At 45.0% G+C, this 18,965-nt stretch overlaps 1 protein-coding gene across 1 annotated transcript in view; it reads right to left on the bottom strand.

Moving 5' to 3' along the window:
- Window positions 1–18,684, bottom strand: part of ALDH4A1 (aldehyde dehydrogenase 4 family member A1) — a 28,421-nt gene extending 9,737 nt beyond the window's left edge. The window contains exons 1-8 of the mRNA XM_074218276.1: window positions 18,605–18,684; window positions 13,354–13,447; window positions 6,343–6,435; window positions 5,022–5,069; window positions 4,525–4,680; window positions 2,193–2,342; window positions 2,025–2,099; window positions 850–1,037 (exon numbers count right to left, since the gene is read on the bottom strand). Coding sequence (XP_074074377.1) covers window positions 850–1,037; window positions 2,025–2,099; window positions 2,193–2,342; window positions 4,525–4,680; window positions 5,022–5,069; window positions 6,343–6,435; window positions 13,354–13,447; window positions 18,605–18,666 — 866 coding nt within the window. The 5' untranslated portion in view covers window positions 18,667–18,684. The remainder of the gene's footprint in view (window positions 1–849; window positions 1,038–2,024; window positions 2,100–2,192; window positions 2,343–4,524; window positions 4,681–5,021; window positions 5,070–6,342; window positions 6,436–13,353; window positions 13,448–18,604) is intronic.
- Window positions 18,685–18,965: the final 281 nt, after the last annotated feature.

The following is an 18,965-nucleotide window of genomic DNA, read 5'->3' as shown; positions in this document are numbered from 1 at the left end:
TAGTAAGAAAAAAAAGAATAATGGGGAGTCGGGGGCCCTGAACCGAGGCACACTTGCTATGGAGCCCCAAGAGCTTCAGGTCACACTGCAGAGCCTTGGTGTCTTCATTTGCAAAATGAAGATAGCAATTACATTTCCTAGCTCCCAGCAAAGAAATCTGAAAGGTCAGAGGAAAGGGGGCACCCCTCAACAAGGGGAGAACCTGGGCAAACCTCCCAGAACTGACCATACTGACCCCCCCTCTCCGCAGGTAGGGGAGAGGGGAGCAAAAAACAGCTGAAAGGCTCCAGTAGACTCAGAATCCAAGAGTGGAGAGTAGGCAGAGTCCAAATGAAGAGTGCAGGCAAGATGAGTGGGGCAACCTAACACTAAGAACCAGGTTCAGGCAAAGGAGAACCAGAGAAACAGGACTTGGGGTCATTACAGTCTGACCCCTCCTCAAACAGGAGTCACCTCCAACCTCTGCCTGAATATGCACAGACGGGAAGCTCACTACTGTATCACTTTCAGAAGTACTAGTTAGGGCGTAGTTCCTAAGAGAAGACCCTGTCTCCCATCTGCTCCCACAAGTCCTGGCTCTCAGGGATCAAACAGGACAAAGCTATCTCCTTTCCACCATAGACAGTCTTGGGTTGCTCCCCCAACCCTGCTCCTCATTAGGTGGGTTCTGACCACCCTGCTCTGGACACTCTTCAGATGGCTGAGACCTGGGGCTCTGGACGCTGCTTAGCCAGGGTGGAGCACCATGGCCTGTCCCTCCCCTCTGGCCAACATCCAGGGTCATCTTACAGATTTTCCTGGTCAGCCACCTCCCCCAGGCCCACTCCTCCCTGACCCCTTCATTCTTACGGCACACTGCCAGTGAAATTGAGTCCGCAGAAGTGCTCAGAGCTGGTAACCGTGTCTCCAAAGATGGGCCCATCGGCCGGGACAAACTGGATGATGTTGGGGGGAAGACCGGCCTCTCGGAGGACTTTATACACAGCATAGTTGGCCAGCATAGCCGTGTCACTGGGCTTCCACATCACAACGTTGCCCTGGATCAGGAAGGAGCATGTGGAAGGCTGGAAAGTTAGGTCTTCCATGCTCCTCTACTTCTGCCACCTAGCTGATGCCTAGCTGGAAGAGTCCTGGGCCTGGAGTCAAACACCTACTAGCTATGTGACCCTTAACTTGCTTCCTGCCTCAGTTTCCTCATCTGTAAAATGGGAATAATACCAGATGACGTTTGTATAAGGCCTAGCCCAGCACCCAGGAGACAGAAAGTGCCATGTAAACATTAGCTTTTATTATAATTGTTATGATGGTTGTGATAATAATGATAATAAAGATGATGACACCACCCAGAATGTCATTGGCCTTCACCAGGCCTCTGACCCCTGCCCCTCCCTGCAAGGACCTCGCTCAGGATTTTCTGGGTGTACACCCCTCCCCCGAAGGACTCCTCATCTTCTGCTGTATGATGAAGGGTCGTGCCACCTCTCAGGTCCCTCCAGCTCTGTGACCCTGTCCTCCCCCCCTGGATGCTGCTTCTCTCATCAGTATATCAGCTCCTAGAGAACAGGATCATGGTTCTGTTCCGTTTGGAGGGGTGGGGAAGAAGTGCTTTCTAAAAATCTGACTCCTCACCACAACCTTCTGAGGTAGGTACTGTTATTGTCTCATCTGACCAGATGAGGAAACTGAGGCAGGCAGCAGGAAGAGATTTGCCAAGGGTCAATTAGCAGTGTCTGAAACCTTCTAGCCTCCAGGGCCAGTGTTCTATCCACTGGACCAACCAGCTGCTGGTCTCAGAACGCCATTCTTTCTATATGGTTTCCCCCACTAAGACTGGGAGCCTTCCAAGGGCAGAGACTGGCCCTCAGTCTGATGCCTGACATATGACCTTGGTTCAAGAAATGCTTGTTGAAAACAATCAGAAAGGTTGCTGCCCTCACCTAATCCCCCAGAAAGGATATGAGGAGGCCTGCCCTGGAGCTGCCCAAAGGGAGCACCCCCTCCAGCCTGGCCCAAGCAGCACTCACCATCAAGGCTGGAGCCCCTGCCAGGTTGCCTCCAATCGCTGTGAAGTTAAAGGGGGAGACAGCTGCCACAAAGCCCTGTGCGAGAGGAGGCGGAGAGATCAGGACCCTGCAGGGGAAGGCCAGAGCCTCCCTGGAAGCCCAGATCCCCCCCAGCTCATTGCTACCTACCTCCAGGCCTCGGTAGACCACTCTGTTGCTGCTGGGAGGGATGCTGATGAGCTCTTCACCCTCCAGCTCCATGGCAAACTTGGCATTGAATCTGAAGAAGTCAATGAGTTCAGCAGCAGCATCAATCTCAGCCTGGATCACAGTTTTGCCCTGAAAGAAATAAGAACAATACAAGGTGACAAATATTTATTAAGTACATACTGTCTGCTCAGTCCTGAGCATGTTACTCAATTTAGATAGTCTAGATATTAGTAAATATGCTTTACTACAATCAGCTGACACATAATACTCTCAAGTTACAAAGGAATTTGCATACATGGCCAGAGGATCCAAGTTTGAACTCCACCTCAGACACAAAACCTGCACAGCCTTCAGCAAATCATTTATCTCTTTGGGACTCAGTTTCCTCATCTGTAAAATGAGGGACTGGCATTTCATGGCCTTTAAGTTTTCTTTCTAGCTCCAAGCTTATGATCTCATGAGATCTGTGGCATAATAATCAGGGAGCACTCAAAAAATAAGCCAACAACCCTCAATTCAAATCTGAACCCCTGTAATTATTAGTTTAATGACTAGAAGCAGATCATTTCTTCCTTCTAACTCACAAGAGCATTACAATACTCCCTCCCTCTCTTCCAGGAATGTCTACCTTATTTTAAATAGTATTATATTCTACTATCTATCCCTTCTATGAAATCATATCATCTACCTTGATGAGGCCAAGCATTTGTGCCAGCATGATCCCATTTGACAGATGAGGAAAGCCAGGCCCATACCTTACTCAGGGTCCCCCAGTGCCCACATCCCATCATCTGGTTCATCTTCCATAGACTAACTAGCAAACAGCAGAGTCAGGAGTGATGAAACCCAGAGAATGAAATAAATGGCTAAACATAGACTGTGACTGATATAAGAAACAAAGAAGGGAAAAAAGGATGTAGAAAAAGGAGGAGATCCCCACAGATAGAGCCAGGAGAATACTAGTCTGAGGGCCATGGCCCCAAGATTGGAAAGAAGAGATAGGGTAGGGGAATTAAGCCAGTCATATCTGGTCCCCAAAAGTGCCTGGAGTCTGTAGAGAGGGACACAGCAGAGGAGGTCACACATTCCTGAGGCTGGTCAGTTTGGGTGAATGGAATTAGAAGGGGTGCCTGACAGGATGGAACAACACATTATATAAAACCATAAGAGGTCACGTTTTTTAAAATTGTCTTGTCGATGAGAAGGCTGATCCCACAAATGGGGCCACCACTGCCATCCTCTTCAGGCAGATTCCGGAGGACCCCACAGTTAAAATCACAAGCAGGGAAATGCTCAAGGCAGCAGTCAAGTAAATAGTCCATAAGAAAGATTTCTATAGCTGGGGGCTTAAAAGTCATCACCTGAAGGGGAGGAACCTATCAGGAACTAGGTAGTGTGCTAAACATTTATCCCATTTGATCTTCATAACAACCTGGGAAGGAGACATTATTATTATTATTATTATTATTATTATTATCATTATCATTATTATTATTCCCATTTTACAGTTGAGGAACCTAAGGCATAAGAGAAGCAAAATGACCTGACAAGGGTCACTCAGCTAATAAGAGTCAGAAGTTGGATTTTGTCATCTCTCCAAGGTTCTGAGCTGTCTAAATGGAGAGTTCAAGAAGCTGTGCACCTCTGGTGTAAGGACTTCTGGGTGGCCCACCTCAGAACCAGATCTAATCTTCCTGCTGTGCAGAGGCTCAAGCAGAGGGAGCCATGACCAGGCAAGGGTATAAAGTGAAGTTCAAAGGCTGGCCACAAGCATCTGCCTCTTCGAGCTTGGCCCCAGAGAATCAATGAGAAAACCCCATTCAATCTCTTCTTGATGGAGGTGGAGGACGATGAGTGTGTTACCTTGAATGTGTGGCCAGACTTGGCTAATGAGTCTTTTTGCCCCCCTTTCTTTGCTACAAAAATGATTCATTAGACAAAGGAGAGAAGAACAGAGGTAAGTTAAGAAGTAAAGGTGAGATTAAAAAACAAAAGATTCCAATAGAAATCGTAAGAGAGGAGGAGCTAGGTGGAGCAGTGAATAAAGCACTGGCCCTGTAGTCAGAAGGACCTGAGTTCAAATCTGACCTCAGACACTTAATAATTGTCTAGCTGTGTGACCTTGGGCAAGCCACTTAACCCCATCGCCTTAAATAAATTTTTAAAAATTTAAATAAAAAGAAATTGTAAGAGAGAAAGAAAAAGTATTCTCTCTCTTTCCTTGAACCAGAGTAACCTATCCTTGTGACCTAGGATCAGGGGGCACATGTACCAGTGACTATGTTCCACAATCTAAATGCCCATTTCTCACCTGCCCAACCATGGTCTTGGCAAGGATCTCTGCCCTTCGGGGGCCACTCAGCATGTCTGCAGCTTTCAGAAAGATCTGGGCCCGATCTGAGATAGGTCTCAGGTCCCACTCCTTCCGGGCAGCCAGGGCAGCTTCAATAGCTTTGTTGAGTAGGGCCTGTAAAGGACAAAGGAGACTGGGTGACATTCTTGAGCTTGGAGGCAGGAGTCCTGATACCCTCCCCAAGAGGGTACCAAAAGCCCCCTTGAGAATATAGCTGGGGTAGGGAGGAGGGCTCCCTTCTCAGGTGAGGCTCCATCCCCTAACCCCCACACACATACACCATTGGGGCTACCTTTGCCCCAGGAATCCCAGAGGATAAGGACATAGAAAGGATGGTCCATATCTCAGCCCCAACAACTCCTCAGAGTAAGCATCGAAAAATTTTAGGGTTTGGGAGGAGGAAGTAAAGGAGAAAGAACAGAGGAAAAGGGAAAGACTAAGGGAGAAATACCCACCTTGTCAGCATAACAATATTTGGCAACCTTGTGTCCATGGTTAAATGGCTAGAAAGAAAGAGAACATGCTAAGTCACTAACACTCCACTGGGTCACCAATGTTAGGAGGATTTCACTTTTTTAATTCTACTATCTTCATCACCATCACTATCACCACCACCACCACAGATGTTCCCTTCCTTCCTGATGTCTCTCCTAACTTTATCTGGGGACAAAGGCTACACTGGAGGGAAAGACCCCAGTCAGATATCCCCTGGGCAAGGAGGGATCAGATCAATGACAAAGCCACAGAGTGTGAAGTTGGAGGGAACCATCCTTCTCCTACATCCAGCTTGAACTTCCAGGGAGAGATGGGCTGAGGAGGGTTTGCTCAAGATGACAAAGACTTCGCATCACTTTCAAGTCCTTCCCCCTCCCCACCTCACTTATCAACCTCCCAAATCTCCCTTTTCATCTTGTTCCTCCCTTGGCTCAGGGAAAGCATGGTGGGTTCCACCTAATGCTCATCCCCAGTGCCCCATTCATGAGGACCTTCCTAGGATCTCACTTTCTCTAAGGGTTCCCCCAGCCCAAAGGCCACCTTTCCCAGAAAATTTCCTTGGATTCCCTTTCGTATTTTTAAACATACTATATCAATGCAACACATTTCCCAGCCCCCTCCCTACCAGGCTGTGAATTCCTAAACTGATTGCTGCCTCCACTAACCAACACAGCATGGATCCTAACAAATAACTGTGGCTTATTAGAAGGTAAGCTCCTCGAGGCAGAGAACTAACTCCCCTTTGTATTTTCCTTCAGAGGACTTAGCCCTTAGTCAGCACTTCAAGGCTTTCCCAGGACATTCCTGGAGAGGATGCACCCCGATTAGTTAGGCAATCAGCAGTGAATGAATGGAGAAAGCCTTGAAGTGCTGACTGATGACCAGAGCCACCCTCCCCATCCAGCCCAGGGCTTCTCTTCCACATTCCTATAGCTGAGGATCTCTTCCATATAAACCAAGATCAGAGAGGACCCTGGAATCTGGCTGAGCTAGGATTTAGAGTCAGGGCTTTCCACTAAGCCACACTCCCTTCAGGATAATGGCTCACTTTCCTAAAGTGATTCAAGGCTTGAAAAATGAAGATTAGAGTCAAGATGAGCATCACAAGACCAGCATCCTCTCTCCACCAAAAATCACCAATCCCAGGCAAAGGCCAAGGGAAGGTCTTTCCACAGACACAGAGAGACCTGCCTCAGAGGGAGCCCTCAGGGCCCAAATTCTAAATGTAGGAGGATAGCACCATGGCTGTACCAGGCTCAGTCCCTGCCCATGAGCACTCACCGACACCTGGTATTGCACATTTGAGGTCCACACCTCTTCATCCCCAATGACACATGGAATAGCTTCTGTCTTACCCTTCAGGTCCTTCAAGGCCTAGGGAGAGAGGTATTAATAAATGAAACTTGTCCCTTCCTAGGCTGAGCGTCAGGTCTTCCTATTCCCTCCCAACAGACATAGAAAGCACTCAACTGCAGCATCCTTCAGTAGGACCAAAAGCAGCTTTGACTGCAAAGAATCAAAGTTTACTGAGAAAGACAGCCTTCGTCTGCACCACCCAATAATAGAAGGTGAAACAGAATATTGGTGGGCAAAGGGCTCTTAGACTGTAGGATGCCAAGGTTAAATGGCTTTAGAACTTAGAACATGGGGGCGGCTAGGTGGTGCAGTGGATAGAGCACTGGCTCTGGATTCAGGAGTACCTGAGTTCAAATCTGGTCTCAAACACTTAATAATTACCTAGCTTTGTGGCCTTGGGCAAGCCACTTAACCCCATTTGCCTTGCAAAAAAAAAAAAAGAGAGAGAGAAAGAAGAATTTAGAACATAGGTCAGAGTTGTAAGAGACCTGAGACACTATTTCAACCTTTTTCATTTTGCAAATGAGAAAGCTGAACCCAAGAAAAGGGAAATGATGAGCCCGAGGTCACATGGAAAGCTAGGGATTGGGTCAAGACAGGAACCTCAGGCCCCCCAAAACTTTCCTTCCAATGGGTCTAAGCAGAATGATCAATTCTTACATGAACAAAAGTCAGAAAAATTTAGGCTACATAAGAGAATGAAGCAAGCCTTCAAGAACACTGGCTGATCTGTGAAGAACTTAGGAGAGAACTGAGAAGTTTCACAGGCTGAACTGGCACGGGGTGGGGGGGGGGGTACAATCAGCATCACTGAAGAGAATACCTAAATAGATGAGAGCATAGAGCCACTGAGTATACGAAGGACCCTCTCACCAAAAAAGTAACTTATTATAAGGGGGGAAACTACAGATCCTAAGATATGAGGGAAGACTGGGAACCTCCCAGACGGTAGGGGCTACAGGTGATTTCCTGGGAGTCCATGCCCAACAATGGAATTACTGGAAAGGAAGAATGGGGCTTACTCCTGTAAGGGCTAAAATTAATAGCTGGTATATATGTAGCATTCTTTACACTTACAAGGATTTCAGTTCAGTCATCCACAACTTACATATGGAATGAGCTTCAAAAGCTTGGAAATCAGAAGACTGTGTGCAAGCCCTCAGGTACACAAAGACAAAAGTGATCTGCTTTCCCTGTCCCTGTGTGATAACCATTATCTTTTTTTTTTAGGTTTTTTTTTGAAGGCAAATGGGGTTAAGTGGCTTGCCCAAGGCCACATGGCTAGGTAATTATTAAGTGTCTGAGACCGGATTTGAACTCAGGTACTCCTGACTCCAAGGCCGGTGCTTTATCCACTGCGCCACCTAGCCACCCTTGTGATAACCATTATCTTAAGCAGCTTGGGCCTTCAGGGTCCTGGGCCAGCCCACAATGTCTCCACTATGGGCCCAACACTGTGCTAGGGCACCAGAGACATAAAACAAAAACTTGATTCCATAGAAGAGAAAATTCATATCCTTCCCATTTGAAGACCAGGGAATGTCCCATATACAATCACTGTTGGGGTGGTTAATTCTGCTGACTTTTTTCTTTTGTTTCTATTTATAAGGATCACAGATTTAGAGTTGGACAGGAACTTGAGAGCCAATGAATGCTGAGCTCTTGGACTGTTTTGGTGAAAGAGGGAGGAGACAGATCAATTTCTTTTTTTCCTGTTTGTTTTTGCAAGGCAATGGGGTTAAGTGACTTACCCAAGATCATACAACTAAGTAATTATTAAGTGTCTGGGGCAGGATTTAAACTTAGGTCATTCTGACTAAGGCCAGTGCTCTATGTGCCACCTAGCTGCCCCAACAGATCAGTTTTTAACCTGGAAAACCCAGGACTACCATGATGGCAGGGGTTGAGAAAAATCACAGATTTTAGAGCTGGAAGTCATCTAAAGTCTTTCTCATTTTTACAGAAGAGTTAATAGAGGCTCCTAAAAGAAAAGTGATTTTCCCAGGGTACACAGGTTCTAAGGAACAAAAGCAGGGCATGAACCCAGGTCCCAATTACAGATCCAGTGTTCTTTCCACCTTGGGCCCACCCCTCCAATCCTCACACCTGCAACCTCTCCCTGTGACTCCCATTTTCTAGAGTGCAGTAAGGCTTTTCAAACACTCATCCAGATGTTCTGTTGTTTTCCCCACAGAGAATATAAGTCCTTGTGGGCTGGAAGACAAGGGCTGTGCCTCTCTCACTGTGCATCAAGACCTACTTTGCAACTTACAATCTTAGAGAATCACCTGGAACACATAGCAAGTGACTAATAAATGTTTGTCAATCCCTTTTTTTAGTGGAAAATGTCATTTTATTTATGAGTTTTTAATTGATAGTTTCTTAAATCACTATGTATCCCTCACCCTGTCCTTCCCAGAGAAACATCCCATATGACAAATAGTATTTTTTAAGAGCACAGAAAAATTAGCACAATTATTTAATAGATTGAAAATGTCCAAAAATATGTACAAAGTTGACACCCGTGGACCTCCTGCCTCTTTGAAGAGGTAGGGCAGAGGCATTTTCCCATCTCTTTTCCCTCAAATCCTGTGTGAATTTATGACTTTGTTACATTCACTTTTGAGTTTTTGGTGTGGTTTTTCTTTCCTTTTACATTAAGTCACTATGTATACCATTTTCTTGGCTCTGCTTCCTTCACTCTTCATCAGTCAATACAGTTCTTTCCAGATTTCCTTGTATTCCTCATATTCATCATTTCTATGGCATCGTAATATCCATTATATATCATACTCTGTTATATCTGTATATGCTCTGTATATCCATTATATATCATACTCTGTTTAACCATTCTCCAGCTGATTGGCATTTACTTTGATTTCAATTCTTAGATATCACAAAAAGTACTAAAATAAATATAAATAATAGAAGTCTGGTTCAACAGGATATTTTAATGACTTTTTTGCATAATTCCAAACTGTTTTCCAAAACAGTTGCTCCATTTCACAGCTCAACCAACAATATATTAGTCCTAACTTCCCACAATCCTTTCAACATTGATGGTTGGCCATTTTTGGTCATAATGTGCCAATGAGGGGAATATAAGGTAAACCTTAAAGTTCTTTTGATTGGAATTTTCCTTATTGGTAATATGTACCAAATTACAGAGTATAAGGTAAACCTTAAAATTCTTTAGATCTGAATTTTTCTAATTACGAGCAATTCCATATAGTTGTCAACAACTTCAAAGTTGTTCTTTTGAGAACTGTGTGTACATATGTTTGACCACTTAGCTATTAGGGAATGGCTATTAGTCATCCCATTCAATTGCTTCCCTTCTTAGCACAGATACGTCAATGTCTGTGAAAAAGCTTTTCAGTTTCATTTAATCAAAGTTATCTATTTTATCTTTAGTAATTGCCTCTATCCTTTGTTTGATATCTCCCGGAGCAGCTAGGTGGCACAATGGATAGAACACCAGCCCTGGAGTCAGGAGGACCTGAGTTCAAATGTGAATTCAGACACTTAATAATTGTGACCTTGGGCAAGACTCTTTTTCTTTTTTTAGGTTTTTTTGCAAGGCAAATGGGGTTAAATGGCTTGCCCAAGGCCACACAGCTAGGTAATTATTAAGTGTCTGAGACCGGATTTGAACCCAGGTACTCCTGACTCCAAGGCCAGTGCTTTATCCACTGTACCACCTAGCCACCCCGGGCAAGACTCTTAACCCCATTGCCTTGCAAAAAACAAACAAACAAACGAGAACATATCTACTCTCCACAGCTATGGGGGCATATGATTTGCTTTTCTTCTAAATTTTTTTCCTAGACTGATTATTAAGGTCACATAATCATTTAAAATATATTATGAAGTACAGTATGAAGTGTTGGTCTTAGACTAATTTCTGCCAGACTGATTGCCAGTGTTCCCAGCAGTTTTTTTTTTGTTTTGTTTTATTTTTTGTCAAATAAGGAGTTTTTTCCTTAGGTAACTTATGTTTTCCACTTTATCAATCACTGGGTTAGTAAGTTCCACTGTTTCTGATTCTCTCATGTTAAGTTTGTCCCATTGATCCAAAGCACTCTATTCTTTAGCCAATATCAGATGTTTAGATGAATGCTGCTTTATAATCTAGTTTAGGGTCTATAAGTGCTATCCCCTTTATCCTTTCTTTTCATAATTTCCCTTAATATTCTAGAATTTTCATCTTTTATTTTCCAAATTAATTTTGTTATTACTTTACCAAGTTCCATAAAGCATTGCCTTGGTATTTTCAATGGTATAACATGAAAGGTGCAAATTAATTTTGGAATGTTATAAGACTAGGCCTAATCTTGTAGCATTCTAAAATTAATTAATACAGGGTTGCCCTTACATGAGTTATATTCTATTAGTATATATGCCAGAATTGTATATTGGATTCCTTTTTCCCCCCTTTCCTCTTTGCACTGAACTGGAACCTATTGTTTTACCTATTATTCTCTGCACCCAAATTCAATAAAGAATTGTTTTCACAGACATCTCTGGCTGGCCCAACAATCTTTCCTTAGACATAAATGAGATATCCAGAGAAGGTTCAACTGTAGAAAGTAAAAGTCAATAATGGAATTCTACATCCTGCCAGGAAGGAATCCTTTATGCCAAAGCATGGAATTATTATCTTTTTTTTTTAATTTTACTGACATGGCCTAGTCATAAACACTGACTTTTTATACAGTTATTTAAATTGTTCTTTATTTCTTAAAGAAATATTCTGTAATTAAACAAGTCTTTTGTGTGCTTTTGTAGGTTGATCCCCAGCTATATTTTATGTATTTTGGAGTAATTAGAATGGGATTTCTCTTCTTTTGCATCTTGGGTTCTATTATTATATAGAAATGCTATTAATTTTTGAGGGTTTATCTTGCTGAAACTATTAATTGTCTCAATTAGTATCTCTGATTATTCCCTAGAATTTCCCAAGTAAACCATCATATCATTAGCAAGGATAAATTTATTTTCTCTTTACCTTTCCTCATCCTTTCTTGTCTTATTGCTGATGATAACATTTGCACAACTAAATTAGATAATGTGGGGAGAGTAGGCACCTTTGCTTCATGCATATATTTAATTAGAAAAGGTTCTAGCATATCCTCCATTGCACATGATATTCATTTTTGGTTTTGGATAAATGTTTTTTATGACTTTTTTTTTTAATCCATCGATGCCAATTTTCTGCAGAATTTTTAACACAAAAGAAAACTACTTTGTCAAAGGCTTTTTCTGCATGAAATAATCATGTAGTTTTTGGATGTTTTGATTTTAATATGATTAATCACACTAATTGTTCTCCTAATGTTCAACCATTGGACCCCTGGTATAAATTCTATTTGATCATAATGATTTCTTCCTATATATAATCATATGAAAAAATGTTCCAAATCATTACTGACTAGAGAAATGCAAATCAAAACAACTAAGAGGTATCACCCCATACCTATCAGGTTAGCTAAGATGACAAAAAAGGGAAAATAATCAATACTGGAGAAACTGTGGGAAGACTGGAACATAAATGTATTGTGGGTAGAGTTGTGAACTGATGCAATCATTCTGGAAAGCAATTTGGAACTATGCCCAAAGAGCAATAAAACTGATCATATCTTTTGATCCAGCAATACTAGGCCTATGTCCAGAAGAAATCATAAAAAACTGGGAAAAGTTCCACATATTCCAAAATACTCATAGCAGCTCCTTCTGTAGTGGCAGATTGGAAATTGAGGGGCTGCCATCAATTGTGGAACGGTTGAACAAGTTATGGTATATGAATGTTATGGAATACTATTGTTCTATAAGAAATCATGAATGATCAGACTCCAGAAAAGCATAGAATGAACTGCAGGAACTGATACTGGGCAAAAGGAGCAGAACCAGGAGAACACTGTACACATTAACAAGAACACTGTGAATTGTCTGATCTTGATGGATGCAGCTCCTCCCGGCAATTCAGAGATCTAGGACAACCCCATTACACCAGCTATGGACAATGCTATCCCCATCCAGAGGAAGAAAAACAAAACCAAAAAATCCCTTCAGAATCTGAATGAACACTACATTCACTTTTCAAAAAATTTCTCTTATGTATTTCTTTCCTATCTCACGATTTTCTTTCTTTCCTCTTAATCCTAATTCTTCATACCAAAAATGACTAATCTATAAACATGTTTAACACAAATGTGCATGTACAAATTTCACCTGACTATTTGCCACTGAGGCGAGGGGGGATGAGAAAGAAGGGAGGGAGGGAGGAAATTATGCAACTTAAAAATATGCATAAGCATATGGATGAAGGTTGAAAAACTTTCATAACATAACTAGAAAAATAAAATATCAATTAAAAAGTGGAAAAACACATAATAAAGACTAGATTAAGCAGAACCAAGAGAAAAAAATGTGTTTCTTTTAAGCAATAAATTGTAGGGCTTCCTTATCCACTCTGTCACATTTTTCATTTTATAGAATTTTTTAATCCTTTCACATTTAAAATAATGAGAGTTTGATTTATATTTTCCTCCATGTTTATTGATTCTGAATGGGAAATGCTTTGTCAATCAATAGTCTTGCAAAGCAGTAGGTTATAGAGGGAAGAGTATTTGTTTTGAAGTCAGCCGATTTGTGTACAAATTCCATCTCTGCTGCTTACTAATTGTGTGATCCTGGACAAGTCATTTAACCACTCTGGGGGGTCAGATTCGAAGATCCTAGAAATGTCCAGCATAGTATTAGGCCCCTTTGGCAACTAGGGAAAAAGACTCATTACGAGTCCTTGTGAGTCTAGAATCAGACCTCTTTTTACTGACTCATGCTGCCCGTTTGGAATACAGGGCAGTTGTGACTTAAGCAGTACCTGGATTTCTCTTGCTCCATTCTATTTTCATATTTGCCCTCCCCCCCACATACCTGCTGCAAGGCTGCTCGCTCAGGGCTCCCTGGGGTGAATGCCAGCACAGGTTCATTGGCCACCTTCACTGAGGCAGCATGCTGCCATCGAAGCCTAAGAAAGAAGGACAGAAGCCACATCAACAGCCCTGCTTTGGGTCAGCAGGACCCTGTCTGACAGGGAGACCGAGGGTCCATTTAAGAGAGCTGAAGTAACACACCACTGGCATCCCCTCATGGGCCCTCTCTCCCTGCAGTGCTTGGTCTGGAGCCATCACCCAGGCACTTATCCAAACCCTTTCTAAATGACTTATAACTGCAGTAGAGCTGAAGGAAATTAGAGTTTTGATCCTCATTATGCTAAGAGCCTGGTGTCCAACATCCTACAGATCATTTCACTGCTGTGTGTCTTAACTTCCCCATCTGTAAAGTTAAAGAACTGGAAAAGACAAGTTCGCCCCAGATCTGAGAGTCTATTCTTGAGGTCCCCTCTCCCCGGCTCTGACGGTCTCTCCCCAAAAGTGTCCCTTCCCTTACACTCTGACCTCCTCTCCATGGCGATACACTGTTTTCCACCTTTGACATTCTTTGTTCTAAGGTCTCTCCTCTTTCTCTGTCTCAGCTGAGAGCAAATGATGATCTAGGTGTAAAGGAGAGGAGAGGCTCAGGAACCAGACTCCTGGAATCCTCTACCTCCTGACTACCTTCCTGGCCTAACAGAAGTGGCTTGAGCATTTATTCCACTACAGAGAGGAACCCAGAGGCCTGGGAGTACAGTATTCAATGGTGGGGGGTCAAGGCTTTGTTTGGAATCAGGAATGTCTGATAATTTTGGAAGAATACAACAGAACAGAGAACACCAAAGTGCCAAGGGACCTTAGAACATACGTCAGACCTCTGTGAGAAAAGAATCAAGGGAAACAGAGTGGCACACGAGATGCAACTGTTTAACTCATCTAGAAGCTAAAGAGATGCTGAGGGGCCTAAGGCAGGCTGCAGGTGGAGGGGGGCAAGGGTAAATCCTGGAAGGCTTAGTAGAGAAGTAGGCTTTGAGTCAAGCACTGGTGGTGATTATAGGTTTAAGAGCAGGAAGGGGCCTCAGCCCCTTGGCTGACAGGGGAGGCTTTGGGGAGAACTGGAGGGCATCTGTTACAAGGACTTGAGGAACGTAAGCAGACAGAGTCCTGCCTGAGTCTGGACTAGTTACTCCAGTCACAGATCTAAAAGATTCCAATCACAAGAGTCTCAACCACAGAAGCCCCAACGCCGCACCCTGCCCCAGGGCCAGTAGAGTAGTACCAATCAGCGGAGGAAGGACTAGGACTGGTTTCCCAAGATGTTTGGAAAGGATTGGGGTGGTGGTTCTTTCCTCTGTGGTGGGGCTCCTTCCACTCAAAAGAAAACCTGAGCCAGCAGGAAGGGTTTTTACAACACAGTCCTTAGACTAGTCTATTAGAAGGAAAAGGGGCCCCCTTCGTTTTACAGACAGGCCTTTAAGGCTCAGAGAGCCCCCGAAGCCACAGAGAACAGGCTGCAGAGTCTAGCCCCAGGGATCGCCAGCACCCAGTTCAGTGTTCCTTAGCATATAGTCAAAGACATTTAAAGGGAAAGAAATCTAAGGCCCAGAGGGGAGAGGCAGTTTGTTCAAGATCACAAACCCATAATAACAAAAACAGTCATCATGGTTCATTCTTATGGTACTTTAAGGTTTGCAAAGAATTTCACAAGCATTTGTCTCATGTGATCCTTCCAAAAACCCTGGAAGGGAGGATCTATAAATATCCCCATTTTACAGATAAGAAGCCCCACAAATGCAGAGATTTACAAGGAATAAGACAAGGCCTGGGTCAATTTTGGGCTTTGATGGGTACCAGACCATGTCCAAAAGTTGGAGAGGACATTTACTGATTAACTGAAAAAGGCCAGCTCAGTATTATGGCAATAGGATAAGAGAGAGGGTCTTAATAACCTAAGAAATGGGCCAGTAAGAGAGTTCAAAGAAAGGAAGGGAAGCAGGGAGAAAAACCTGCTCAGAGGGGCTGGGGGGTCCTTCCAGCCATCTGGCAGGAGTCTTAGCACACACCTGCAGGATCCTAAGACAGGGACCAGGAGAAGGCTAGGCACACTTCCTGAAGATGATTCTAATCCATGGGGTATACTAAGAAAGGAGCACCCACATTGAGAGCCGCCAACATAAACCAACCACTACTCAGCCCCAACTTGGATAGATAGAGCTGCAAGAGTCTCAAACTTAGAGTCTGCATTTAGTCTGAGACTGCCTGAAATCTCAAAGCACTCATCTGAGCTGTAAGAGCTATGAGTGGGGGACCTTCAATCCCCAAGACAGTCTGCTTTCAGACCTGGACTGAGGAGATCTGGGTCTGAACTCAAGCTTGGCTGCTTCTTGGCTACACACCAGACAAGTCTCCACTCCCTCCAAGCCTGTTTCTTCCTCTGCAGACAGAGGGTGCTGACTTTGGAGTCCAAGGATCTGGGAGTGAATGCAGACTGCCACTTTAGCCTCAGTTTCTTCTATAAAATGATGGGGTTGGATCAATTCTTTCTCAGTTCTTTTCTAGTTCTAAATCTATGATTCACAATTCATTCAGTTGTTCTAGGGCCTGTACTCTTGCAAACCATAAAATGTTACAGAAATATGGGCAAATCTTAATAATTTCAAAATTAATCACAATATTTTCTTATTAATTTCTTGGATCACCTTAGTTCAGGAATCACAGAATATATGCAAAAACTACATTTGCTGGTAGAGAACTGGAGGACAGAGACTGTAGTTAATTTCTGCTAGGCAAAGACAATTTTTTTCTATTTTTAGCTTTTTTTAAATCCCAGCCTTCACAGTCTCCCAGATGAAGGACTTCTGTCATACAGAGATGCACAGGCACTAGGGGAGAAGGTATCTCTCTGAGGTAGGGGAATGTGCACCTGGGAGTTCCCATTTACCAGCAGAAGTCCTCCTCAAATACAGAAGCAGAGGCTCCAGAATCAGAAGGACCTTAGAGAAATCCCCATCAGCAGCCTCAATTGGCAAAGTCCCAGCACCTTCTCTGTCCAAAGGTCAGACTGGATGCTCTGGCCACACCACACCACACCACACCACACACACGGCCTATCAGTGAGATGCTGGCCTCAGAGAGCTCCGGGCAAGAAAGATGCCAATGGTAGCTGCCAACTTCAGAAGAGTAATCTGGCAGTCAGTGCCCACCAAAGATCAAAAGACAGTGAGGCCTTTGAAGGGCAGCAGGGCTGGGAGACCAGAGTTAAGCTTGCATTCTTTATCCCACAGTTCCTTCGAGCTAATTAGTGGGGATTCCTGGTCAATTATGGACTGGATTAGCTACAGAGTGAAGTACTTTTCAACTCTGAGATTGCTATGGGTTCCTCTCAATCCTAACATCTGATGTGTAACAGTATATTCTAAGCCCCTTCCCACTCTACTGTCCTGAGATCTAAGGTCCCTTCCAGGCCTGGCAGTCTATGACATCTAAGATATTCAGTAATGATTATTGTTCCCATAAGGTTGGCCCATGGAGATGCAGATAGTGAATGTAACTGGAGAACCAAAAAGAGAAACCAATACAGTAACATCTCCATCTTCCAAGCTGAGGTCAAGAACAAGTCAGAGATGCAACTGAGCCCCCAAGGTGGGGAAGGGGGAGGCTCACCACAGAATCCTAAGCTTTCCAAGCAAAGCTCATCTAATCCTACCCATAACTGAACAAAAATGTCCTCTGCAACATAGCCCTTAACTGGTTACCCCACCTCTGCTGAAAGAGCTCCAGAGAGAAGGCTCCAAGCCCTCCACAACACCGCAGGTAGCACTGCTGGCAACTCTTATCTGGCTTCAATCCTATTCAACCTGTCACTCTCAGAAACTTCCTAGCTGGTTATCTAGGGCCCCCAATAAAGTAAAGCTGCCTTATCAGGGAGATAAGAGAAAGAAGATAGGAGTGCCGGGGAGGGAAAGAGGGGAAAGTGCAGAGTTAGATGGAACACCAAGTCCAGGCTTAGCTGAGAGGCTTAAACCTAGATTAACTAATGCAGACAGGTGTGGGAACCTTCTAACTTTCACAGGTATCATCTTTCACTCATTTCAACAAAAATGAGTTAATTCAAGGTGGAGTCAGATCTAAACAAGCACTCAGGGTACGGACACCACCACTTCACTTTAGAGATGAGGAAAGTGGGGTTCCCGATTTACCTTAGGCTGGATACTATACTGGGACCAATGCTCAGGCAGAGGATAACCCACCTCTCCTCAATAGGGAAGATGAGTCTAGACAGGTGTCCCAACTCCTGGGATGGAACAGAATGCTAGCCTGGGTTTGACTCTTTCCTCAGATTCTTTACAGCAGAGCGTACCTTGCTAAGAGGGCTTATTCCATCAAGAAGGGAGATGCACTCTCATCTCAGCTACTGAATGAACCAGAAAGAGGGGACGTCTCATTGGGAGATAAAGGGTAGACGGAGCCTTGGAATGTGGACCCCGGAGGAGAGAGCGGTTCCGTCCTCCTGACTCCAAATTCAGCTCTGTGGCCCTAAGCAAGTAAGTAACCTCTGTCTGACTCGATTCCCTCCACTGTAAAATGGGGATAAAAGTACCTACTGATCAGGGTGGTTTTAAAATACAAATGAATATTTGTGAAGTGCTCATCAAGACACCTAAGAAGTACTAGACGAACGTCAGTTATTATTTTTACTATGGAATATCAGAATTCAGAGGGCCCTTAGGACAAAGCAGGGGAGTTTGATGTGTCTGAAGCCACTCTTAGCAGGATGGGTCTGATTTGGGCCCAGGGACATCCTTTGGGAAATTTGAAGGGTCAAATGAAGACTTAACAGTTCCGAGGGTAAGCGACCTTTCTGCCCAGAACCAAGCCCGATCCAGATCGCTGTTTCTCCCTCGACTCCAAAATGCCAGCCCTTATAGTCTCATCTGTAAAATGGGCACACCGACAGCGCCCACGTGGGGAGGGTCAGATGGTAACCAGACCTCCGTGAGTCCATCACACCGGCGGGCAGGCTTTAAGCCTACGCAGGGCGACCCCCGCCCTCGGGCAGGGGGCAACGCACCGGCTGTGCGGGCTGAGCTGCGCCCCACTCCCGGAGGGCCCGTCCCCCTGGATCTGGGGGCTGTCAGGCTTTCCAGCTCGGAAGCCGAGGGCGAGGTCCCGAGGGAGGGCCGGGCGCGGACGAACTCGGAGGGCCCTGCGGCCCAAAGGGCAGGGGTCGGGCCGGGGGCCCCGCCACTCACCCGGGCCGCCAGGCGCGGCGGAGCAGGGCCCGGCGGAGCGGCGGCAGCGGCGGCGGCAGCATCTCCAGGGCCCGGCGGCGGCTGCGCGGCGGAAGCGAGGCGCCCCTACGCCCCCGCGCCCAGGGCCCCGCGCGGCCCCGCCCAGGCCGCCCCACCGGGGAGGGGGAGGGGGGCCCGGGCTCCGGCCTCCCTTCCAGCCCGCCGGCCCGCCTCGCTCTCTGGCCCCCGCGGGGAGAAGAACACCAGAAACACCTGCTCAAGCCCCTCGTGGTTTCCGGGGAGGCCCACCCCAAAGAGCTCCCCACCCCCACCCCAAGAGCCTGGCGCGCACCCCCCCACCCGTCCTTTTGGTTCAGCCCGA

This window comes from Macrotis lagotis, chromosome 1 (assembly GCF_037893015.1).
Source record: "Macrotis lagotis isolate mMagLag1 chromosome 1, bilby.v1.9.chrom.fasta, whole genome shotgun sequence".
NCBI lineage: Eukaryota > Metazoa > Chordata > Mammalia > Peramelemorphia > Peramelidae > Macrotis > Macrotis lagotis.
Note: the sequence above shows the minus strand (reverse complement) of the source record. Positions and strands in the feature narration are given on the sequence as shown.